This window comes from Tachypleus tridentatus, chromosome 9 (assembly GCF_004210375.1).
Source record: "Tachypleus tridentatus isolate NWPU-2018 chromosome 9, ASM421037v1, whole genome shotgun sequence".
Classification (NCBI taxonomy): Eukaryota; Metazoa; Arthropoda; class Merostomata; order Xiphosura; family Limulidae; genus Tachypleus; species Tachypleus tridentatus.
The window spans coordinates 5,675,511-5,698,190 of NC_134833.1; the positions used below are offsets into that span (position 1 = coordinate 5,675,511).

At 33.2% G+C, this 22,680-nt stretch overlaps 1 protein-coding gene across 5 annotated transcripts in view; it reads right to left on the reverse strand.

Annotated features, from left to right (window-relative positions):
* The window catches only part of LOC143226920 (myosin heavy chain, muscle-like), a 42,824-nt gene extending 21,795 nt beyond the window's left edge, over positions 1–21,029 (reverse strand). For 2 of the 5 annotated variants that reach the window (XM_076458476.1, XM_076458473.1), the window contains exons 1-18: positions 20,736–21,029; positions 17,323–17,611; positions 16,223–16,363; positions 15,399–15,555; positions 15,168–15,195; positions 14,418–14,526; positions 13,351–13,443; positions 12,909–12,972; positions 11,068–11,166; positions 10,402–10,505; positions 9,136–9,393; positions 5,915–6,064; positions 5,242–5,412; positions 4,482–4,661; positions 4,086–4,242; positions 2,604–2,650; positions 2,198–2,285; positions 854–971 (exon numbers count right to left, since the gene is read on the reverse strand). In XM_076458476.1, the coding sequence (XP_076314591.1) occupies positions 854–971; positions 2,198–2,285; positions 2,604–2,650; positions 4,086–4,242; positions 4,482–4,661; positions 5,242–5,412; positions 5,915–6,064; positions 9,136–9,393; positions 10,402–10,505; positions 11,068–11,166; positions 12,909–12,972; positions 13,351–13,443; positions 14,418–14,526; positions 15,168–15,195; positions 15,399–15,555; positions 16,223–16,363; positions 17,323–17,520 (2,162 nt within the window). In that variant the 5' untranslated portion in view covers positions 17,521–17,611; positions 20,736–21,029. Of the gene's footprint in view, positions 1–853; positions 972–2,197; positions 2,286–2,603; positions 2,651–4,085; positions 4,243–4,481; positions 4,662–5,241; positions 5,413–5,914; positions 6,065–9,135; positions 9,394–10,401; positions 10,506–11,067; positions 11,167–12,908; positions 12,973–13,350; positions 13,444–14,417; positions 14,527–15,167; positions 15,196–15,398; positions 15,556–16,222; positions 16,364–17,322; positions 17,612–20,626; positions 20,700–20,735 lie in introns of those variants that run through there. The other 3 variants (XM_076458478.1, XM_076458477.1, XM_076458474.1) reach the window with 2 other exon arrangements.
* Positions 21,030–22,680: the final 1,651 nt, after the last annotated feature.

A 22,680-nucleotide genomic window follows, 5' to 3' on the forward strand; every position in this document is an offset into this window, starting at 1 on the left:
AACCACTCAATGTTGCGTTAGATAATTACATGAGAAACTTTATTTTAACACAATGGTAAATAACCCTGCCCACGTTACCTGAGACGTTGATAAATAACCCAGCCAACGTCACCTGAGACATCAATAAATAACCCTGCCCATATTACCCGAGACGTTGATAAAGAACCCTGCCCGTATTACCTGAGACGTAATAAATAACGCTGTCCACGTTACCAGAGACATTGATAAATAACCCAGCCAACGTCACCTGAGACATCAATAAATAACCCTGCCCATATTACCCGAGACGTTGATAAAGAACCCTGCCCGTATTACCTGAGACGTAATAAATAACGCTGTCCACGTTACCAGAGACATTGATAAATAACCCAGCCAACGTTACCTGAGACATCAATAAATAACCCTGCTCATATTACCCGAGACGTTGATAAAGAACCCCGTCCACGTTATCTGAGACATCAGTAAATAACCTTATATGCAAAAAACGGCTCGTTTGGGTTGAGAAAATATTTTACATAGAAGAGCGAACAACGTTTCGACCTTCTGACGATGACCGTCAGAAATATTGGTATTAGACTCAGTTTTCACTTAGATTTTATTCTTTCCAGTATACTACAGGAAGTATACTACAGTATACTACACGATGACCGTCAGAAGGTCGAAACGTTGTTCGCTCTTCTATGTAAAATATTTTCTCAACCCAAACGAGCCGTTTTTTTGCATATATATTTCTCTACAAGTGGGTTTTCTCGACATCACTGAGTAAATAACCTTATCCTTGTTACCTGAAACGTTGATAAAGAACCCTATCCACGTTATATGAGACACTGATAAAGAACCCTGCTCACGTTACCTGTGTTTGAAGTCAGGATAAATCATTCTGTTTGGAAAACCTTTTCTGCAAATACGGATACCTTCCAGTACACCGTTACAGGTCAGCTGGTGCATCACCAAGTGAGAGTCGATTACTCCTAGAGGGCGACACCAGTTAATGTATGTCAGAGAGAATATTAAAACTTAGAAGTGAAGTAGATAACAAAGTTATCATTCAATTATAAAATCACCCTATCACTAATTGTCTTACATCACATCACGAATTATTGTATCTTAGCCTTAACACTAATAATCATTTTTTACTCCAGTTATTACCTTTCATAGTATTTAACTGAAACATAAAAACGAATCCAGCAATAAAGGGCAAACAAAACTTACCTGCTTTTATTAGAAAGACGAGCTATATTCTTACACGTTAAGAGCTGGGCCACTTTACTATCTGCATACTTACCATATCATTAAGGTAACGTACAAAGTGTGGCGCTCCATTCCTCAAAGTGGTCAATAACTTGCTCAGTTGCTGACGTAGTAAAATGAACGTCCATCTGCAGTACAGAACAGTTAGTTGAGCACTGAAAGCAACACACTAAATGAAGCAAAACATAAAAAGTTAGAGCATGAAAGACTGTTAGCATCATACAACTGGTTACATTGCTGGGTAATGCTTCTTTTAGCTCACAGCGTTATGTTTGTTGGCGTTACTGGAAACAACAGTTCAGTAATTAAGTGAATTACTTAAAGTGTTGTTAGTTCTACGTCTACAATAGTATCTAGTAGTTAACAGTTAACGTTAATTTCATCTAGTTGGGCAGTAGAATTAAGCTACATTTCGAGGGAACCTGCTATGGGTGAGGTGAAATTTACCTGTAGGGTTTTCAATGTAAGGTTCGAGTCTGGTGGTCCTGGTGATCTGAACATGAAGAACTTACAGCAGAAGCCAGGGAATTACAAAAAATGGTGTATTGTTACATAGCACCAGCTTGGTGGCCTCCTCTGCTGTCACGCAGCACTAGTTTGGAGGCCTCCTCTGCCGTGACACAGAACCAGCTTGGGGTCTCTTCTGCTGTTACACAGCATCAGCTTGGTAGCCTCCTCTGCCGTGACACAGCACCAGCTTCAAGGCCTCCTCTGCTGTAACACAGCACCAGCTTTGGGCCTCCTCTGCTGTCACACAGCATCAGCTTGGTGGCCTCCTCTGCTGTCACACAGCACCAGTTTGGAGGCCTCCTCTGCTGTAACACAGCACCAGCTTGTGGGCCTCTTCTGCTGTCACATAGCACCAATTTGGGGGCCTCCTCTGCTGTAAGTTCTCACTACACATGCTTTGTATGGATCTCTAAACAAAGAAAGGTTGGGGTTCTACCTGGAGATTTAGTTTCATTTGGAATGATGCATCGGACAAAGTGGGGCTGGGTGGCTCGGAGGGTGGTCATCAGCTTGTTCAACTGTTCCTGTAGGAGGGAGTAAACTAAAGAGTTTCGCTATCATTGAAATAAATATTATGAAAGAATAAAACTAATCTCAAAGTACACAATAAACTCTTTACTCCAAAATAAAACGTTTTACTTCTATTCAATTACAGCTCCTTATCCAAGAGAGTTTAGAGACAGGTATTACATTGTATTACAATTATCTGCAAACTTCTGTCATCACTGGTGACATTATATTTAATTCGTCACTATATCCATAACTTTTAAGAAAAAACTTTAATTTTCTATCATTATTTATTGTGTTACAACACGATTAACTGTCATATTACTGTTACTCACCCTGTACAGTCCGGACACTGTCTGGAAACCTGAACCTTTCTTACGACCTGAACAAAAGAACCAATATAATAAATGTAAACAACCGAGTTACTAATTCATCAGGCCAAGCGTTCAAACGGTAGATGTAAACAACCGAGTTACTAATTCATCAGGTCAAGTGTGCAAATAGTAGATGTAAACAACCATTTTACTAATTTATCTGACCAAGTGTGCAAACAGTAGATGTAAACAACCAAGTTACTAATTCATCTGGCCAAACGTTCACACAGTAAATAATGTAAACTTAATTTCGCTACCCCTGGTGGGCACAGTAGAGAAATTCATTGTTATTACAAACAAACAGATAATTTGTGTGAACTTAATCTAATACTATATTTCTTTCAAACGATTACTGTTTGAAATTTGCCTTACTTCGTGTCTTTCAAACGAGTACTGTTTGAAATTTGCCGTACTTCGTGTCTTTCAAACGAGTACTGTTTGAAATTTGCCTTACTTCGTGTCGTTCAAACTATTACTGTTTGCAATTTGCCTTACTTCGTGTCTTTCAAACGATTACTGTTTGAAACTTGCCTTACTTCGTGTCTTTCAAACTATTACTGTTTGAAATTTGCCTTACTTCGTGTCTTTCAAACGATTACTGTTTGAAATTTGCCTTACTTCGTGTCGTTCAAACTATTACTGTTTGCAATTTGCCTTACTTCGTGTCTTTCAAACTATTACTGTTTGAAATTTGCCTTACTTCGTGTCTTTCAAACGATTACTGTTTGAAATTTGCCTTACTTCGTGTCGTTCAAACTATTACTGTTTGAAATTTGCCTTACTTCGTGTCTTTCAAACGATTACTGTTTGAAATTTGCCTTACTTCGTGTCTTTCAAACTATTACTGTTTGAAATTTGCCTTACTTCGTGTCTTTCAAACGATTACTGTTTGAAATTTGCCTTACTTCGTGTCTTTCAAACTATTACTGTTTGAAATTTGCCTTACTTCGTCAATAATGTTTTTGTTTTCAAGCCCAAGACTGCACAATGGGCTCTTGCCACCATAGAAATCGAACTCCAGAGTATTGGACCGTCCAAAAGACATCATTAATTTTTACCCTTAAGTTTTTAACAATAACTGAAGTTTATTATTAGATAAATTATCAATATAAATAAAATAATCATGTCTTACACCAGAACATATCTATTACTTCTTAATATTCAATCTTACACATATTACCAGAAGTCACTTTAAAACTTTAATGCAAAGTGATGAAGTCACTTTAATACTTTATTGTAAAGTGATGAAGTCACTTTAAAACTTTAATGTAAAGTGATGAAGTGTATTAAAAGTGGGCACATTTCAAGATTGGTTCTATTTCGAACCTTAAATTAAGTCAATACGTAAAGCGAATTTTCAGTAATTATAGAGTACGTGTAGCAGAACATATCAAACAAATCTTACATTTGTACGTGTAGCAGAACTTATCAAACAAATCTTACCTTTACCGCCGCCACCTTGGTCGCCACCACCAAGTCCAGGATGATCCTCAAAAATAGCAATCAGCAGCTGGTTCTGACCATGTTTGAACTGGTCAACAACAGTGTCGTTTAGAGGGTCCTTGTTCTTCTCAAGCCAATGGTTTAGGTTGTATGGCACCTGAAAAACAGCAAATATTTAAACAAAAGGCATAATAAAGTAATTTACTGCCATAGGAACCTACTAGTGAACCATTTAAATATTCAAGAACTTAAGTGTTGACTGTTTTATGTATTATATCGAACTTCCTGCCTTTTCTAATATTATTTTCAAATGAAGTCCGAATACATTATATCGCAAATTGTTTACATTTTAGGATACACCAAATTTAGCCTAATACAAACAAACCTAACACTTACTGTGCCAGCGTAATGCACAATTGCGAAGTGAGCTTCTTGTTGGCCAGGCTTAGGAGGTTTAGGCTTAATAAAGTTGGGAGATTTACCCAGGTGGTTGTTCTTCAATTTCTCCTCAAAGGTTCTATCGGTAGCCTTGGGGAACATGGATTCTTCTTCAAGGATGGACAGGACACCCATGGGCTAGAAGTCAGAGTTATGGTGATTATTGACACAAGGTAGAATGAACTCTATTCTATATTGTTTCTTTTCACTCAAACTCATGTTCATGACAACGTGTACAGAAAATGTATGTAACTGATTACATATTCACCATTAATTCACTTATTTCGCGTGTAATAAAGCTTAAAACAGCTATAAATCAGGTGAAGGTCTTTTGTTATGGAGAAAATCATCTGCGACAGTACTTTTTGCAATTTTCAAGCGATGGTTACGAAATGTGATTATTCGTAGTGTTACCGTGAAACAGAAAGATTTCACTTAATTTTTGTGGATAATAACACATAGCACAACACCTTAATTTTAAATTAAAACAATTAAAAAGTAACACTCACTGTATAACTAGTGTACAGCTTTATGCCAGAACAGCTAAAAGGGGAACAATTATTATATAACTAGTCTTTAACTTTAAGTGAGAACAATAGAAAAGGGAACAGTGACTACACAGCTAGTTCTTAACTAAAACAATCAAAAAGAAAGCAATGGTTATACAATAAGTCATTTACGTTAAACGAGAAAGTGAGAAATTACTACAAGTCCTTACCTTCTCAATAAGTTCAATACAAGCTTGTAAATCCAGACCAAAATCAATAAATTCCCAATCAATACCTTCTCTTTTGTACTCTTCCTGCTCCAACACGAACATGTGGTGGTTGAAAAACTGCTGTAGTTTCTCGTTTGTAAAGTTTATACACAGTTGTTCAAATCCATTGAACTAGAAAATAATACACACACGATACGTCATAATAGACACACGATACGTCATAATACACACACGATACGTCATAATAAACACACGATACGTTATAATAGACACACGATACGTTATAATAGACACACGATACGTCATAATAGACACACGATACGTTATAATAGACACACGATACGTCATAATACACACACAATACGTCATAATAGACACACGATACGTTATAATAGACACACGATACGTTATAATAGACACACGATACGTTGTACATAACGCATGAACTGTAAAATTTGTAAAACAATCTTTATGGCAAAAAACCATCAGGTAAAACTATCAAATGTTTTAGTTCAAACCGTTCAATATAAAAGTATTGTATTAATAAGAACACGAAATTCAAACACCACACCAACATTAAACACCACACCAACATTAAACGCCACACCAACATTAAACAAGTATAATTTTAATTTTTTTCAAAACGGTTTTCCGTGATGTTTATCAGACTTACGTCAAAGATCTCGAAACCAGCAATGTCCAGTACGCCAATAAAATGTTGTCTCTTCTGTTTAGTGTCCAGTGTTTCGTTGACTTTCTTGACCAACCACTTGAAAAGCTTGTCGTACATACCCTTTGCTATAGCGCCGACAGAATATGTGCACTATAAAAAAACCATAAAGTAAAGAATTCAAAAAACATTATAATATCACTTCATGTCATTTGTTAATAATATCACTTCATGTCATTTGTTAATAATATCACTTCATGTCATTTGTTAATAATATCACTTCATGTCATTTGTTAATAATATCACTTCATGTCATTTGTTAATAATACCATTTCATATCATTTGTTAATAATACCACTTCATGTCATTTGTTACTAATACCACTTCATGTCATTTGTTAATAATACCACTTCATGTCATTTGTTAATAATACCATTTCATGTCATTTGTTAATAATACCACTTCATGTCGTTTGTTAATAATACCACTTCATGTCATTTGTTAATAATACCATTTCATGTCATTTGTTAATAATACCATTTCATGTCGTTTGTTAATAATACCATTTCATGTCGTTTGTTAATAATACCACTTCATGTCATTTGTTAATAATACCACTTCATGTCATTTGTTAATAATACCACTTCATGTCATTTGTTAATAATACCACTTCATGTCGTTTGTTAATAATACCATTTCATGTCATTTGTTAATAATACCACTTCATGTCATTTGTTAATAATACCATTTCATGTCATTTGTTAATAATACCATTTCATGTCGTTTGTTAATAATACCATTTCATGTCATTTGTTAATAATACCACTTCATGTCATTTGTTAATAATACCACTTCATGTCATTTGTTAATAATACCATTTCATGTCATTTGTTAATAATACCACTTCATGTCATTTGTTAATAATACCACTTCATGTCATTTGTTAATAATACCATTTCATGTCGTTTGTTAATAATACCATTTCATGTCGTTTGTTAATAATACCATTTCATGTCATATGTTAATAATACCATTTCATGTCATTTGTTAATAATACAATTTCATGTCATTTGTTAATAATACCATTTCATGTCATTTGTTAATAAAACCATTTCATGTCGTTTGTTAATAATACAATTTCATGTCGTTTGTTAATAATACCATTTCATGTCATTTGTTAATAATACCATTTCATGTCGTTTGTTAATAATACAATTTCATGTCATTTGTTAATAATACCATTTCATGTCGTTTGTTAATAATACAATTTCATGTCATTTGTTAATAATACCATTTCATGTCATTTGTTAATAATACAATTTCATGTCGTTTGTTAATAATACCATTTCATGTCATTTGTTAATAATACCATTTCATGTCATTTGTTAATAATACCATTTCATGTCCTTTATTAATAATACCAGTTCATGTCATTTGTTAATAATACCATTTCATGTCATTTGTTAATAATACCATTTCATGTCGTTTGTTAATAATACAATTTCATGTCATTTGTTAATAATACCATTTCATGTCGTTTGTTAATAATACAATTTCATGTCGTTTGTTAATAATACCATTTCATGTCGTTTGTTAATAATACAATTTCATGTCGTTTGTTAATAATACAATTTCATGTCATTTGTTAATAATACCATTTCATGTCATTTGTTAATAATACAATTTCATGTCGTTTGTTAATAATACAATTTCATGTCATTTGTTAATAATACCATTTCATGTCATTTGTTAATAATACCATTTCATGTCATTTGTTAATAATACAATTTCATGTCGTTTGTTAATAATACAATTTCATGTCGTTTGTTAATAATACCATTTCATGTCATTTGTTAATAATACCATTTCATGTCGTTTGTTAATAATACCATTTCATGTCGTTTGTTAATAATACCATTTCATGTCATTTATTAATAATACCAGTTCATGTCATTTGTTAATAATACCATTTCATGTCATTTGTTAATAATACAATTTCATGTCGTTTGTTAATAATACAATTTCATGTCGTTTGTTAATAATACCATTTCATGTCCTTTATTAATAATACCAGTTCATGTCATTTGTTAATAATACCATTTCATGTCACTTGTTAATAATACCATTTCATGTCGTTTGTTAATAATACAATTTCATGTCATTTGTTAATAATACAATTTCATGTCGTTTGTTAATAATACCATTTCATGTCATTTGTTAATAATACCATTTCATGTCATTTGTTAATAATACCATTTCATGTCCTTTATTAATAATACCAGTTCATGTCATTTGTTAATAATACCATTTCATGTCATTTGTTAATAATACCATTTCATGTCATTTGTTAATAATACAATTTCATGTCGTTTGTTAATAATACAATTTCATGTCGTTTGTTAATAATACCATTTCATGTCATTTGTTAATAATACCATTTCATGTCGTTTGTTAATAATACCATTTCATGTCGTTTGTTAATAATACCATTTCATGTCATTTGTTAATAATACCACTTCATGTCATTTGTTAATAATACCAGTTCATGTCATTTGTTAATAATACCATTTCATGTCATTTGTTAATAATACCATTTCATGTCATTTGTTAATAATATCACTTCATGTCATATGTTAATAATACCATTTCATGTCGTTTGTTAATAATACCATTTCATGTCATTTGTTAATAATACCATTTCATGTCATTTGTTAATAATATCACTTCATGTCATATGTTAATAATACCATTTCATGTCACTTGTTAATAATACCACTTCATGTCATTTGTTAATAATACCACTTCATGTCATTTGTTAATAATACCACTTCATGTCATTTGTTAGTGGTATTTTCCAGTTTCAATTTAGATAAGCAAGGTGAAAGTGTCGCTTTCTATGTTTACGTCGTATATAGTTGTGGAAAATCCTTTGATAATCCCTCATTAGATGGTCTGACTTTGAAATAATCCTCACGCGAATTCCGATGTAAAATTGTTAAAAAAGTACACTTCATCAAACTATATGTCCAACAGTAAAACTTGTTCTTGAATCAGTTAATAAAAATAATGTTTCAACCAGTGCTACATCTGTCAGAAAACAGACGGCCGCGAAAATCCCTGATACGGGCGAAAGGTCTCGTTGGCAGCGAATAAAACAGATATGATTTGGTTCACATTTTATTCTATTTTCATTTGTAAGTCCGTATTCCTAACAGTTTCCTTACCTGGTCCTTATTTCTTCCTTGAGTAACAAGCTCGTTGCCGACTTTGATCTTAGGTTTGAGAAAGTTTTTGTACAGGTCAGCAGGGTTCACACCCAGCAGGTGACCCACTCGCTCACCTTCCGCTGTCCCGTCAGCTTCGGCCTGTTCCTCTCTGGGTCGTTGTTTGAACTTCATTTCACCCAAGTGCATGACAGCACCGACAATCTTGTAGATGTTGGATTTGTCATCGTCAGTAAAGCCCAACACATCAAAAGCGTGCTACGTAGAAAACAAAACCATGTACATCATAACAGATATAGAACGTTCTGCGTAACATTCACGCTGCTGTACGCAATACTTCTGTTATGTCTCCCCTACTTCAACACTGAATATATATACAATTTCTGACCATTAACCAGTCCTGTGTTCAGAATATTTTAAACTGGTTCACATTTCCAGTTTAGAATCTGTGTCAAATTGTTAGTAATATGTGTAATATTCCATCACAACAGTGTTTGTAATATTTGTCATATAATAATGACAATGTTTATATCTTATTGTTACCACGACAGTGTTTGAATTATTTTTCATACAATAATTAAAACAATGTTTATATCTTACTGTTACCACGACAGTGTTTGTATTATTTATTATACAATAATTACAACAATGTTTATATCTTACTGTTACCACGACAGTGTTTGTATTATCTATCACACAATAGTGTCAACAATGTTTATATCTTACTGTTACCATAACAATGTTTGTATTATCTATCACATAATAGTTACAACAATGTTTATATCTTACTGTTACCACAGCGATATTCGTATTCTTACCCTACATTTATTACAGTTGTGTCTCGGTTTTTAATTATTAGATGCTTAAAAAACAATTTCACCTCTCACTCCCGTATATATAATGTTTGAGGGGGGGTTCTAATTTGTGAAAACAACACATATGGTGTGATGCACAATCAGTATACAAAGCATTCATATTACCGGGGCCGAGACGCATGACAATAACCTATCAAAACATTTGCAAAGAATATGTGTTATAACATTGAACCTGGAAGTGAAATGTGGCTTAAACCACATGCATGGTTCTTGAAATAAAATTCGCTAACTGTGTGGAATATGCAGAAAATGTAAAAACCATAGGCGGCTGCAATATTATAAGCAAAACTGTTTTACATCAGAAAAATAAGAGTTTCCGTCGAACCCGCAGAATACATGCGTACAAGTGTAATCATAAACCTAATCATTATGAGCTATTTATTGTACTCACGTCTGTCAGGCGCATTTCTTCACCGTCATCAACACCAGGAATGTCTGTCTTTCCTTGAGACACGAAATGATAATCATAGATGTTGTCGGACAGGACGAGCTTTTCTGTAAATAAATATTTCATCAGTCACACATACAAACATTGTATAAGAATTGTTTAGTGAAAGGTTGCTATCTATACATTACGTCTAACGCCATAGCAAGTATGCAAAAATTAAGATATAATAGTTTAATTTTACATATCCTTCGTAAAATAACAGCTTCAAAAACGGATTAAGTCAGATCACTAGTCCTAATCTAAGGACTGCATACTGATTAACCTCTAATCTTAGAAATACCTTCAGACATAAGGTGATAAAAGATACGGAAAAACAAAATTATGTAATTTTGCCTTTAATTCCAGGGATACTCTCAAAAAGGAAGTGACAGATATGATACAACATAAGGCTTTACTTAAAGCACCTACACACATATTTTAGTCCAAGTGACAACTTCAAACAAGAGAACAATAGATATATCATACAATATACACATCTTAATTAAATATTGGACCTAACTTAAAGAACCTACATTCATGTGTAACTTAGTCCTAGTAATAACTTCAGACATGAGTGAACAATAGACGTAATACAATACTCATTTTAGTAAAATATTAAGCCTAACTTACCTCTTGTCCCAGGAATACCCTCAGATGAGAGTTGGTAGAAGATGTGGTAGGACCGTTCTGCAGGTTGCTGTGAAATCACACGAGCTTTTTCCAGAAGATCTAAAGACAATGATTTCAGTCACTTCTAACACAGTGAATTTCACAGTCTGAACAATTAAATATAACTGTTTTAATTCCTACTCATTAGAATTCCTAATACAAGAGATTGAACGTATCTTTTACCAACGGTTTTAAAACATGTATAAGATTACTACTCAGAAGAAGATATATTATTTACGTTATTGTCTTATTTTTACAACATAATTACTGATTGTTACACTGATATCAGATTGTAGGCCTAAACAAAACGAAAATATCTCATGACTGGTTGATACGTAAGGAAATACTACATGTATTAATTAATTAAATTATTAATACCTTCTTATCAAAGCAAACTATCTATACCGATCACAGCTAAAATTTATCCTAGTAAATAACGTAGCACAGCTAATTTAATTACCATCTAACTATGATTGTAAAATGTTGCAAAACAAAAACATGTATTGAGTATTTAACATATAGAAAACGTTTTTAACAGTTTCTAATTTTCACAGATACATCACTTCTAATTCCTAGAATAACAGTGAGTTTTAAACATTTAAACACACAGTATTAGTCACATAAAGGCCTATACTTGGTCACTGATTGTTGTGTCCTGCTTTAGTCATTGTTTGTTGTCTTTCAAATCTGTAGTGATAACTGGAGAGATTTACATATTTTGATAACAAAGTTTTAAAAAAATTTATCCTTACACTCCAGATATTTATCATTAAATTAATATTACAGTATTCGTTAAATTATTTAAAATGTCCACCTTAACATGCTTTTAACAACGTATAGAATATTATTACTGTTTCAAATTTATTCTGATATTACAGTATTGCTATACCAATATTTAACATATATTGCTTACGTAAAGTACAAAAATAAATATAATTTTAAAATATTAGTTGTTTAGTGACAAAACAGAAGCTGTTGAGAAACAAGTAATTTAAATTAAAAGGATACATAGTTTACTAGCAGTGATAGACTAAAAAACATCAAGAATGCAGCTAGTTATTTTGCTGTTGCGAATATGAAATTGTTAAACTATGTAATACACTATCTATTTTGTAACTGATCATAAAACATTTTCTAGTTTTATTTATTTATGTGTTTCACACAAGTAATATATGTCAAATGTTACCCAATACTGCAATATTAAAATAAATGTGAGACAGTAATAATATTTTATATATTTTTACGAGCATGTTAGGTAGACCCGAGAAGTGCATTTGCACGCAGTTTTGATAATTTAACAAATAATCTAATATCAAAAACTTTATGTACTAGTCCTGAAGAAAACGCAAAGGCGAAACCTTACTATGGTCAATTGTTTTATTAACAGGACAGGTATACTGTAGAACAAATTCCAAATCCTATCTTCATTGTTGTGCCAACAGTACATGATTAAATATCAAAATAAAGTTTGTAAATTGTGATAGTTAATAAGTTAATAATTTATAAGATATATGATGAAGATAAATACATTTAATTTGATATGCTATCGATTTGTTTTTAAAGGCTTAATCAAATATTTGATTTATTGTACATTATTCTGTGCGTCAATACGGACGACACCAGTGTGAGAAAATCTGTCCATCAAGAGAATAAATATAATAATTCGAAGATTGTGACAAAATTATTATCGTAAATTAAAATTAAATATAAATATATTTATCTGAATAACTTTGGTGACCAAATACTAATTCTATCTTCAAAAACTACTGAAAACTAAAAACAAAAAAAATTTGTTAACTTACATGTTTCAATATCTGCACCTGCCAGTTTACCCATGCCACCAAAATGGATTCGAATGAATTTACCCTAAAACACCAAAAGGCGAAGCATGAGTTAAAAAAAACAAACAGGATAGTTCAAACTTAAGATGGAAGTTGACACATACAAAAGCACTTGAAGAAGTTTAAATGCATGAAATAATAAAATTATTAAAAAACAATTTCATTCTAGGAAATACATTAAACTTTTATTGTTGTTCTGTCTATTGTCAGTAATTTTTATAGATGCATTAAAAGTTTATTCTGATACTGTTATTTTAGTGTTAGTGATTCATGTAGCTGTAATCAAAGTTTATTGTATTCTTTTGGTTAAACTTGTTTTACCCTTACAGTGCTAAGTATACAGAGCAGACATTTCTTGTATAATGTATTCGTGATAAAGTAATTAGGAAAAGGAACTACTTACGAATCGAGAAGAGTTGTCGTTACGTACAGTTTTGGCATTACCAAAAGCCTCCAGAACAGGATTGGTTTGGACGACCTGGTCTTCTAAGTTACCCTACGTACATTTAAAAACACCAGAAAAATGACAAAACTTTACAAATCTCCTCTGTAAACGTTATCTGTAGTGAAGATTGATCAAGTGGAGTTATGGATGTAAAACACTGTTCAAGCACTAATATTCTATTAACTATTTAGTTATCGACTGACGAATACATACAAATGAATGTAAACTTTATGCTGAAGCTAAAATGCCAATTGAATTTTTCAAAAGACATTTTTGTCGTGAGTGTTTGCGTGAGCTATAAAGTTTAAAGACTAGCCAATGCCACATATCCACAATTCAATTCCATGCATATATTAGTGTGATGTTTAGATTCATACAATAAACAGTTATTACCCGAATAAAAGTATACTACTTCTATATTCTTTATGTTTGGCTTTAAAAGTTTGCCTTATTATAGAATATTATGTTATTATTAAATAAACTACTGTGGCATATGACAACTAAACTACTGTGGTATATGATAAATTTTAAAAGTGATAATTACTTTAGTCGATTTTCTTCACAACTAACTAAAGACGGAAACTACTTGTATCTCTACTATTAACCACAAAATACAGACAAAAAAACATCTTTGGTACAAGTCTAGCAATTGGTGCAAAGCAGGATTCAAGCAGCTGGGTGCAGGACTAGCAACCATTGTAAAGTGGAGTTCTGACGTTAGTTTGATAATTAGAAAATTCTGCCAGGTTTGTTAGGTTAGTAGCGTGTTGTTAATTTCAGACGTAGATTATGGTGTTGTGTAATTACACTGATATAAACAACAATAAAACAGGATGTGTCACAACAGGATCGTCAAAAGACGATCTGCGAGGTAGTAGTTCGATTTAAAATGGAAAACAAAATCATTTAGGGAAACTTGTGTTTTGTTACGTGTTACTGAAGAGCTCTTCAGAAAGTTAGGGGGACATGGAGTGAACCAGGCTGGTTGTGCAACAGGAGCCCCTAACCCCTAGAGGTTGTATTACCTTCTTAGAAATTTTCTCCTTGTCCTCCTTTTTAGTACTGGCACCGACGTTTGCAAAGTACGCAATAACTTTCTTGGTGTTCTCGGTCTTACCGGCACCGGACTCGCCACTGTTTTTGAAAGGTAAATATTGATGTTAAGATGATAAGAATCCCAGTGGCAGAGAAGGACGAGGGTTTATGAAGGGATGGGGGAGGTTGAATCAAATTTTTGGACTTCTTTGTTCGTCCAGACGTCAAATAACATTCAAACTGATGCAACTCTTTCAGACTAGGTTTCGGTGGGAATTGGACAAGCCAAATTTATAAAATAAAATGGCACATAGGGGAAGGACAAGTTGGACACTTTAATTTAAAAAAAAAAGGTGGTTTTACTGAGAAAACATAGACATCCAGATATTTGAAGGACGGTTTTGAGGAGAGGGGTTTAGGTAAATCCGTCATTTTTATGTTTGTAAGCGTATGCTTAAAATAAATAATTCAAACAAGTATTTCCATATAAATATATTTTCTCCTTTCTAAGAGAGAATTGCCACTCTTTTAATAAGATTTCAGTATAACATATAACAACAAGTCGGTTAATGTATTGTTCTTAGGCTTATATAGGACGTAGTAGTTAAAAATAAAAATAGTAATCAATGCCCAGATGTGTAATATTGAGGACGATAAATCATGTATTGGAAAACATTTACATACTCCAAACATGATGATTTATTTTATACTTTGAAAATTACACAAACTAACATACTTACGTAATCAGCATGGACTGGTCCTCACGGTCTGAAAAAACCAACACAAAAACAATGAAAGATTACATTTCAGAATATAATGCACACATGTGAAACTTAACAATATGAATAATTTACTTCTCAAAATAGCTCTCACACTTTTGTGCATCAAGTAACTTTTTAAATAATCCAAGAAAATAAATTTTACTGCAAATTCTAGTTATCTCCATTAAACCCAATGAACATGCAACTTACTCTGCAACATGTCATTGTAAGCTCCATCAGAAACGGCAAACAAGTGAGGAGCCATCTCAGTCCTCCTCTTACCCTTGTACATCTGGACAACTCGGTTCGTGTAGATAGGGAAACGCTTGTACGGGTTGATCACTACACAGAACAAGCCAGAGTAGGTCTGTGGACAGAACAAAGAATTTGTAAAGGGACAAGCACATGTTCCCCACGATGAACGCTAGTATTTCGATTCTTTTACGGCTATTCGAATTAACCTAATCCTCGAAGTTTGCATGCCACTTTTATATAATTTACAAACTATTTTCATCTAAACTTGGTAAAGAAATGCTGTGACTGAAAAATATAAACTCATTAATACTGTTGTTACTGATAAACTTACAGAAAAGGTTTGATTTCTTTTGAATTTTGCGCAAAGCTACACGAGGACTACCTGCGGTAGCAGTCCCTAGTTTAGCAGTGTAAGACTAGGGGGAAAGCAACTAGTCATCATCGCCCACCGCCAACGTTTGGGCTACTCTTATACCAACGAATAGCTGGATTGACCGTCTCATTATAAAGCCCCCACTGCTGAAAGGGCGAGTATATTTGATGTGACGGAGATTCGAACCCTCAACCCTCAGATTACGAGTCGAGTGCCTTAACCACCTGGGCATGCCGGTCCAAACAAAATGGTCTGGGTATGGCCTGGTGGTTAGAATGGTGATGAGATTCTAATAACACCGATTATTCTATTAGAGTTGACCAAAAGTTGGCGGTAGGTGGCAGTCTGTCACTAGCACAGGAACCGTAAGTAAAATTAAAATAGTAGTTTACCAGATAATACTCACATAGATCATCTTGTTGTAATACCGTTGTTTTAGGTTATGTAAAACACTGGCGTCGTTCAGGTAGGTTAAGTTAGACATGTCTTCGGTCTTTTCGAACTTTGGTGGGTTAACCTGTTGCAGCAGGTCTTTCTTGATGACGCGCTACAATCATGTCACGAATAAAAATGAAAGCACAAATGATTTTGCTTGGAAAAACAGAAGTTTAACAAACTTTATCTTCTAACACAAGAATACCAGCAAAGACCATTAAATCACACCTTCAGTTTTCCGTGGTTGTGAGTATGGAAACCATTACAATATTTCCGATATTTTATTTTGTTAAATGCAATAAATGGTAAATAGATGGCAGCAGTAAAATATATGCAATGAAAAAAGTATTATTTTTTAGAAACTGCGATACAATTCTTTGATCTACTAACCACAACACAATGTGTCCAACTTGAGTTACCATTATAATCAGCTATGCATAAAACAGCACTATTACGTTCATTTTAAAACAATAATTTGGAAAACGGAATGATGAAAAACGTTTTTATTGTCCTCAAGTTGAATGGTAAACTATTAGAAAGCTCTCAATTTTTATGTTTCGTTTGAAACCACTACAACTTTTGTAGGTAATCCTGTGTGCTAATTTTTTAACTAAAAAGGTTTTAGTTGTTTGATCAGTTACAATGGTTTATTTTTTGTTACGTTTTCAGTTGTTTGATCTATAACAATGGTTTATTAATGATTAAGATTTTAATTGTTTCACTTGTCACAATGGTTTATTGTTTATTACGCTTTTAGTTGTTTGATCTATTATAACTTTTATTATTTATTATGGTTTTTCTGTTTCCGTAATTTTATGTTTCAACGAAGAAATATAAGTACAATAAATACTGTAGATACAAGAAATAAGTAATTGTTTATCGTTATTTGTGAAGTAAGACGTATCTAATAATAATAATTTTCAAGTGTTTAACTTGTAATTCACAAAACGTTTTCATCATTAAATGGAATGGACAATGTTTATTTATTTATATGTATATTTTTTTTTCTACAAATTATTCAAAAACTCAGCCACAACAGTAGAGGTCGTTACAAAAATACTATCGACTTACGTCACCACCGGGACAGTCCACTGTTACTTGATCTCCCTTCGTGCTTACAATATTACCGATAATAAATCCCTCCTTCTCATCCGGGACCCACACCATCTTCTTGCCATCATAGGGCATAGTCTGGTCTTTACGTTTCTGTTCGAGGGAGACGAACAGGTACTCGCTTGGATCGGGATCTTCTGTTGGTGGTGGAGCCATTTTTGTTTTGTAAAGGTAAAATCAAAGACGAAGGCCTAACAAGGCTTAAGAACCTCTGGAGGACGCAGAAGAACAGAAGTGGCAGCGAATACTTAAGGAAAAAAGAAGGAAACAAGACGCATAAATCTAGTTATTCTAGAATTATTATTATAAATATAATTTTTCAATTAACGTAACTGATATTTGCATTTTATTGTATTATTCTAATCTGAGCTAATTTAATTTTGATATAACTTTCAATGTTTTGAAAGTGTTAGTAATTATTACCAAATATGAATAATAATTCTTTTTAAGAACTTCTAAAGGTAACGATAACGGATTATATTTTCTTGGTTTAGTTAGTTAAGATGTCAGTACGGTAAACTGGATTAATTTTCAAAATTTTCGTTATTTTCTATTTAAATACACTTCACAATGATATTAAAAATTGAACGTTGGAATATTAAAGATTTTAATAGGAACCATTTATGTTTTTATTAAAGATCCTAGTAAACTAAATAATTGATTCAGAAAGCTTTTAGTTTTTAGCGGTATAAATCCACAAGCAAACCGCTATGCCATGGGCGGTAGAGATAAGTATCAAATCACCATTAGCTAAGAGTTACATTTAACTACTACTAAGTTAATAACTTATCTACTTGCTACTATAAAAGTTCCTTTATTATATTTTAAATTAATTATTTGTATTTTTATTGTGTCCATCACTGATAGCGAAACCCGGATTTTAGCACTGAGCCATTAGGGAGCTAACTAACTAGTGTTCGACTCTCTTCAAGAATTGTCTACAAGATAACGTTCAGTATTATTCAAAAATCTACAAGTAAAACATTCTATGCACGTTTTAGTATTGTTGGTTTACCCCTTTAAATTTAAATTTCTATATTTTATTTGTTTTAAGTTGAGCATGGGGTATCTGTATTCTGCCCACCACGGATATGGAAAACCGGTTTCTAGCTCCTAAAAGAAGCGTTAATACTTCAAGTTGAGTATGCCCGTTTTTTAACATTAATACTCATATGAAATATAATGATACTTAGATGTATCGTACACAGTACGGTGTTAATATGGAGACCCCGATACCAACTTCCGGCATTGTTTTTAAAGAACAACATTCACTACCATTTGGTTTGTCGTTTTTTTATGATAGAAGTAAAATTCTGTGATTTATAAAGTATCAACCTCGTGTATGGTTGTTGGTTTTGTAATGTTGTTTTTAAACGTACGTTAACTTTTACGAGGTAACTTTTATATGTTTCATTATTATGATACAGATTTTAAATATGCCCCCACTGGTAAATTTGCGGACTTGTATCACAAGAAACCGGGTTTTGATAATCGTCGTGGGCAGCGTACAAACAGCGTTTGGTGTAGGTTTGTGCTTAACTATAAAGAAACAAACATTGCAAAGTGAAATATATTCCTAAAACTACACGAAATGGTTTTCTTTTGTAACAAATTGTAAAGAGTTTAGAGACAATTTTTTTTTGTTATTTCTTAAATTGGTTATAAACGATATAATCGGGAAAACATTTATCCTCACAACTTTTTGTGTTGGAGAAAACATTGTGTGCAACTTTGATTACATTCCATACCTAAATCATAGTTTAATTCGAAATTGTGCAGCTAATAAAACGCTAAGAATTTTAACAATAAATATGCTTAAACTACAGTTATGTGTTCGGTTGACTACTGATATCAGATCTGAATTAATAGGCTGGTACCGCCAACTGAACAACGAAAGCTGCTGTTGTTATCAGTTGGACCAAGTCGTTAAATAAGCCTACATAAGCCTATCTAATACAAAATATTAAAATAATAAATTTAAGATACTCAGGGAGAATTGAGTTGAGGCTTAGTTATTTAATAAAAAATAATTCACGATAACAGGACAGGGAAGGGTTAAGTAATTCTAATAAAAATATTTTAAAAAAGAACACTGCATTTCTTCATTCATAAATTGACTGTAAGACGTATGAATAAGTTCTTAACTCCATGTTATGGTTAGGCCTTAAGAAGTACAACGGTTAAATTGCTTATCCAATCAGAAACAGAATAGACATTTGGGAACATCATGCCGTGTAAAAGGTGTAGTTGGTTGGAAAAATATGATTGAAAGTTTAAAAATGTGTAAACGTACAACATCTAACTTTCATGAGAAGGTAAGTCTTATGTGTGAGACTTTCACTTGTTAGATAAGACCAAACACTTTACCACAATAGTTCATATGGTAGAAGTGTTTACTGGATATTAGAGGAAGGATTTATAATATGGCCTGGGTTTTCAGAATCAAACATATCACCAAACTGTAAAGGGCACGGTACAATGATTAGTATGAAAAAAAATATTTGTTGGTTGTCACAGGAAGGATTTAAAATAAGACCTGGATCACTTCACTGAGTCTTAAAGGACAAGACCAGTGATGGATATGGAAGGAGTCTTAGCTGGGTGTTAGAGGAAGGATTTAAAATAAGACCTGGGTCACTTCACTAACTCTCAAAGGACAAAGCTAATTATTGGTATGGAAGGAGTTTTAGCTGGGTGTTAGAGGGAGGATTTAAAATAAGACCTGGATCACTTCACTAAGTCTTAAAGGACAAAGCTAATGATTGGTATGGAAGGAGTTTCAGCTGGGTGTTAAGAGGAAGGATTTAAAATAAGACCTGGGTCACTTCACTAACTCTCAAAGGACAAAGCTAATTATTGGTATGGAAGGAGTTTTAGCTGGGTGTTAGAGGGAGGATTTAAAATAAGACCTGGATCACTTCACTAAGTCTTAAAGGACAAAGCTAATGATTGGTATGGAAGGAGTTTCAGCTGGGTGTTAAGAGGAAGGATTTAAAATAAGACCTGGGTCATTTCACTAAGTCTTAAAGGACAAGACCAGTGATTGGTGTGGAAGGATTTTTAGCTTGATGTTAGGGGAAGGATTTAAAATATGACCAGTGTTTTCAGTTCAAACATTTCATGATACAATAAAGGACGGAGTATAATGACTAGATGGGTGTTTGAGGAAGGAGCAAAGGTAATGGTTTTGGTTACTACCCAGAAATCGGGTAAAACAGCAATCTGTTAGCCTTTGAATACCAGTCGCATGTTGGTCACTCACTCAGTCTCTGGTTAAACAGAATATTTCATTAAAACACACACTGTCTGATAGACCCTTGTAAATAGGCAGGACACCATTACCAAAGACAAAGGTAAAAGTCACCACTTACGTTCGAAAGCTGCTCTGTGCCACAAAATGGAACGCTTTCCTTTTAAATCGGAACAAACTAACGCCATTGTTTTGCAGATCTAGAGTGTAATACAACCCTTTTTCTGATTGGACCAGCAGTGTGACCAGACAATCCCACCAACACTGTGATTCAATGAGAATTCCCCAAACAAAGTCATGAGGTCTCTGTTGGAGTGTGTGGAGCAACAAACTATTTTAGTTCCATTTTTGGATCAACGGTTTCGTCCGTGTTACAAGAACCCACATCCACTTTCTTTTCAGCCTATTCTAATCCGATTCGTTCGGTTGTCAGTGCCATACGACAACAGTATATCTAAAAATAAGCATTCCCTTCAGCAGAACATTCAGTATACGGTCAAAATGAAACTAGAACAAATCACTGATCATTTCTTATTACATTTCAAGATCATTTATCAAGAGTTAGGTGTAACACACGTGGTGTTAAGTTACTTTTCGGTGAATTACAAGTGGCTTAATAAACAATGAGTTAAATAATAACAGTGGAAAGGATATGAATAGTGTTATGTAAGTATGGACCAACTATGCTTTAAAGGCATAACTAAAACCATATCAGGTGATAAAACTTTCATTTCAAGCGGAGGGTGACTTCATTGTTCATCAAGTGTTTGTATTTACTTTATAATATATGTTTATTTGTCAGGTCATACTGCATGTTATGCTACATTATCAGTAAACATATATCATAAAAACTATGTAAAAGTGTATTGTTTAATTTAGAAATATTGTTTAGTGACATTGTTTATTATAGTAAAGTATTACATCAGTGACATATCGTATATTAAAGTATTATAACAGTGACGTATCGAATATTATACTAAATTATTATACCAGTTACGTGTCGTGCATAATAGTAAAGTACTATACCAGTGTCGTATCGTACATAATAGTAAAGTACTATACCAGTGACGTGTCGTGCATAATAGTAAAGTACTATAACAGTGACGTGTCGTGCATAATAGTAAAGTACTATACCAGTGACGTGTCGTGCATAATAGTAAAGTACTATACCAATGACGTGTCGTACATAATAGTAAAGTACTATAACAGTGACGTGTCGTGCATAATAGTAAAGTACTATACCAGTGACGTGTCGTACATAATAGTAAGGTGCTATAACAGTGACGTGTCGTGCATAATAGTAAAGTACTATACCAGTGACGTGTCGTGCATAATAGTAAAGTACTAAGTGACGTGTCGTGCATAATAGTAAAGTACTATACCAGTGACGTGTCGTGCATAATAGTAAAGTACTGTACCAGTGACGTGTCGTACATAATAGTAAAGTACTATAACAGTGACGTGTCGTGCATAATAGTAAAGTACTATAACAGTGACGTATCGAATATTATACTAAATTATTATACCAGTTACGTGTCGTGCATAATAGTAAAGTACTATACCAGTGTCGTATCGTACATAATAGTAAAGTACTATACCAGTGACGTGTCGTGCATAATAGTAAAGTACTATAACAGTGACGTGTCGTGCATAATAGTAAAGTACTATACCAGTGACGTGTCGTGCATAATAGTAAAGTACTATACCAGTGACGTGTCGTACATAATAGTAAAGTACTATACCAGTGACGTGTCGTACATAATAGTAAAGTACTATAACAGTGACGTGTCGTGCATAATAGTAAAGTACTATATCAGTGACGTGTCGTACATAATAGTAAGGTGCTATAACAGTGACGTGTCGTGCATAATAGTAAAGTACTATACCAGTGACGTGTCGTGCATAATAGTAAAGTACTAAGTGACGTGTCGTGCATAATAGTAAAGTACTATACCAGTGACGTGTCGTGCATAATAGTAAAGTACTGTACCAGTGACGTGTCGTACATAATAGTAAAGTACTATAACAGTGACGTGTCGTGCATAATAGTAAAGTACTATACCAGT